General features: G+C 49.4%; 1 protein-coding gene across 7 annotated transcripts in view; it reads right to left on the reverse strand.

Moving 5' to 3' along the window:
- The window catches only part of acacb (acetyl-CoA carboxylase beta), a 21,337-nt gene that overhangs the window by 13,460 nt on the left and 5,377 nt on the right, over positions 1-2,500 (reverse strand). For all 7 annotated transcript variants that reach the window (XM_083527182.1, XM_083527181.1, XM_083527180.1 and 4 more), the window contains exons 9-18: positions 2,188-2,397; positions 1,920-2,090; positions 1,675-1,836; positions 1,436-1,599; positions 1,197-1,347; positions 908-1,011; positions 698-779; positions 442-587; positions 206-356; positions 1-115 (exon numbers count right to left, since the gene is read on the reverse strand). The exon at positions 1-115 is cut by the window's left edge and continues 20 nt beyond it. In XM_083527182.1, coding sequence (XP_083383308.1) covers positions 1-115; positions 206-356; positions 442-587; positions 698-779; positions 908-1,011; positions 1,197-1,347; positions 1,436-1,599; positions 1,675-1,836; positions 1,920-2,090; positions 2,188-2,397 — 1,456 coding nt within the window. The remainder of the gene's footprint in view (positions 116-205; positions 357-441; positions 588-697; positions 780-907; positions 1,012-1,196; positions 1,348-1,435; positions 1,600-1,674; positions 1,837-1,919; positions 2,091-2,187; positions 2,398-2,500) is intronic.

Raw genomic sequence — 2,500 nt, forward strand, 5'->3', positions numbered from 1 at the left:
CGTCCAGCCGGATGTGAGCCACCACACAGCCGGGCTCCAACACCGTACCGGGTCGCTTCACAAAGTGAACACAGCCGGACTCCGGCACACTCAGCGCCATCACCATCTTCATCACCTGCACACGATCATTAAACACATGGAAATACAACACCACTGAACCCCATCAGTACCTGCTAACATCACACAGATATACAGTCTTCTTCACCTCGATCTCAGCGTATGGAAACCCTGCTGCTACGTGTCCTTCATCCTCCACGATGTACTGCAGCAGTTTACCAGCAGAGGGTGAACGCAGCACCGTGGGGTCTCGCTCCTTCTCAAACACACACGTCTTATTGTCCACGGTGATCCGGTACCTCAAAATACATGAGTCAGCATACAAGTCAAAAACTCTCGTAAACATGAGGTGAAGATAAACATGAATGAGGTGTGAGAAGTCACCGGTCCACTTCCTCCTTCATGTAGGTGGTGTAGCTGCTGCCACTGTAGGAGAAAAGCAGCCCACCGTCACTCAGTCTATGTACATCGATCTCAATGTCTGAACCGTTCATGATGATCACATAGGTGTTAGGAGACTGACGAGCCACCTAGAACACACACACACACACACACACACACACACACCTTATGAGTTACTAATACAGGCTTCATAATGATGTTATTACACAAAAACCGTTAGAGTCTGTAATCTCATTACCTTCAGGCAGTATTTGACCCCCTCGTAGATCAAATCCACCTCCACAGTGTTCACCAGACTGGCAGCAGGTAACACCTGACCTCTAAACACACACACACACACACACACACACACACACACACACACACACACACACACAGCACATGAACTACATTTAATCTGATTATAAAAGTGTAATTGATCATGTTTAACTGTAAATAATCCGCTCACCTCTCCAGCGAGTGCAGAAAGTCAGACATACTTTTCCTAAAATTGGCATCAGCTACATGTAGAGCTCCACACACCACCCCCAGCATGGTGTCTGGTCTCTCTGCCTGCACACACACACACACACACACACACACACACACACACACACACACACACACACAATTTAGCGTTTAAAAATAGACAGACAGGTGTGTGTGTGTGTGTGTGTGTGTGTGTGTGTGTGTGTACAGGCTCCGTGTTAAACCCAGGCAGAGGAACCTGGTGTGTGAAGTTACTGCTCCAGTCGTACCTGCACTTTCTCAGCGATCAGGTGATCCAGCCAGCCCGTGTCAATGTCATTGTTCCTGAAGCTCTCCGTCTCCAGAAGCCTAATCAGATACTCCACCGTGGTCCTGAAATCTCCCCTGATAGACAGTTCCTTCATGGCCACCACCATGTTCCTGCACACAGAAATACATTCCATTAATAATAATCACTCCATCAACAAAGTACACACTGCAGTACTGTGATGTGAGTGGCGATACTGACGAGATGGCTTCTTCTCGATTCTCTCCCCAGGAGAAACAGTGTCCGAACTGCGAGTCGGCGAACTCGTGCAGCCCCCCTGTAGCCCCCACGCTGAAGTACCCCCACACGTTCTTACTGCTGCGGAAGTTCAGCTCCTGCACCGTCCCTGAGCTCGGCTTAAAGCCCTGCACAACACAAACACCAACACGTTCATCATCCCTGTAATAAACACCACTCATCCATATCTCCCCCTCGCTCACCTCATCCGGGTTCTCGCTGGTGATGCGAGCGGCGATGACGTGACCATGAGGACTGGGAAGACACTCCGGATCCTCGAAATTAATGCGGTTATCATCCCACGGGGATTCCCCATACAGCACACGGATATCCTTAATCCTGTGCAGGGGGATTCCCATCGCTATCTACACAAATCAGCATATACACAAAAAAAAAAGATCAAACACTGGTTTATCGTGTTGTATGTCGTATGTAAGGTGTTGAATACCTGTAACTGGGCGGCTGGGAGATTAACATCTGCGATCATCTCAGTGCACGGATGCTCCACCTGCAGTCTGGGGTTTAACTCCAGGAAGTGGAAGCTGCCGTCCTCTGAAAACAGGTACTCTACTGTTCCTGCACTCACATATCCCACCATCTTAGCCATGCGCACTGCAAACTGGAAAACAAGACGTTCAGAAACGATCACGTCACCAAACTTCTAATCGAAACACTGTCACCTCCACCTCCTACTGCCAGACACTGTAAAAACTGACCCTCTCCATCTGCTGGAAGGTGGAGGACGAGGCGATGGTGGCCGGAGCCTCTTCGATGATCTTCTGGTGACGGCGCTGGATGGAGCAGTCTCTTCCGAACAGAGAGATGGCATTTCCGTACTGGTCTGCCAGGATCTGTACCTCCTGGTGGCGTGCATGCTGAGCCAGCTGCATGATGAAGATGGGAGAGCCGGGAACCTCCACCTGGACCTGATCCAATAAAATAAATAAATAAAAAAAACCCCAAATGGAACAGACCTACAGCAGAGCAACTACACACAGCAACAAGTATCCTGTGTGTGTGTGTGTGTGT

The sequence above is a fragment of the Silurus aristotelis genome (genome assembly GCF_946808225.1).
Source record: "Silurus aristotelis genome assembly, chromosome: 23".
NCBI classification, from domain to species: Eukaryota; Metazoa; Chordata; class Actinopteri; order Siluriformes; family Siluridae; genus Silurus; species Silurus aristotelis.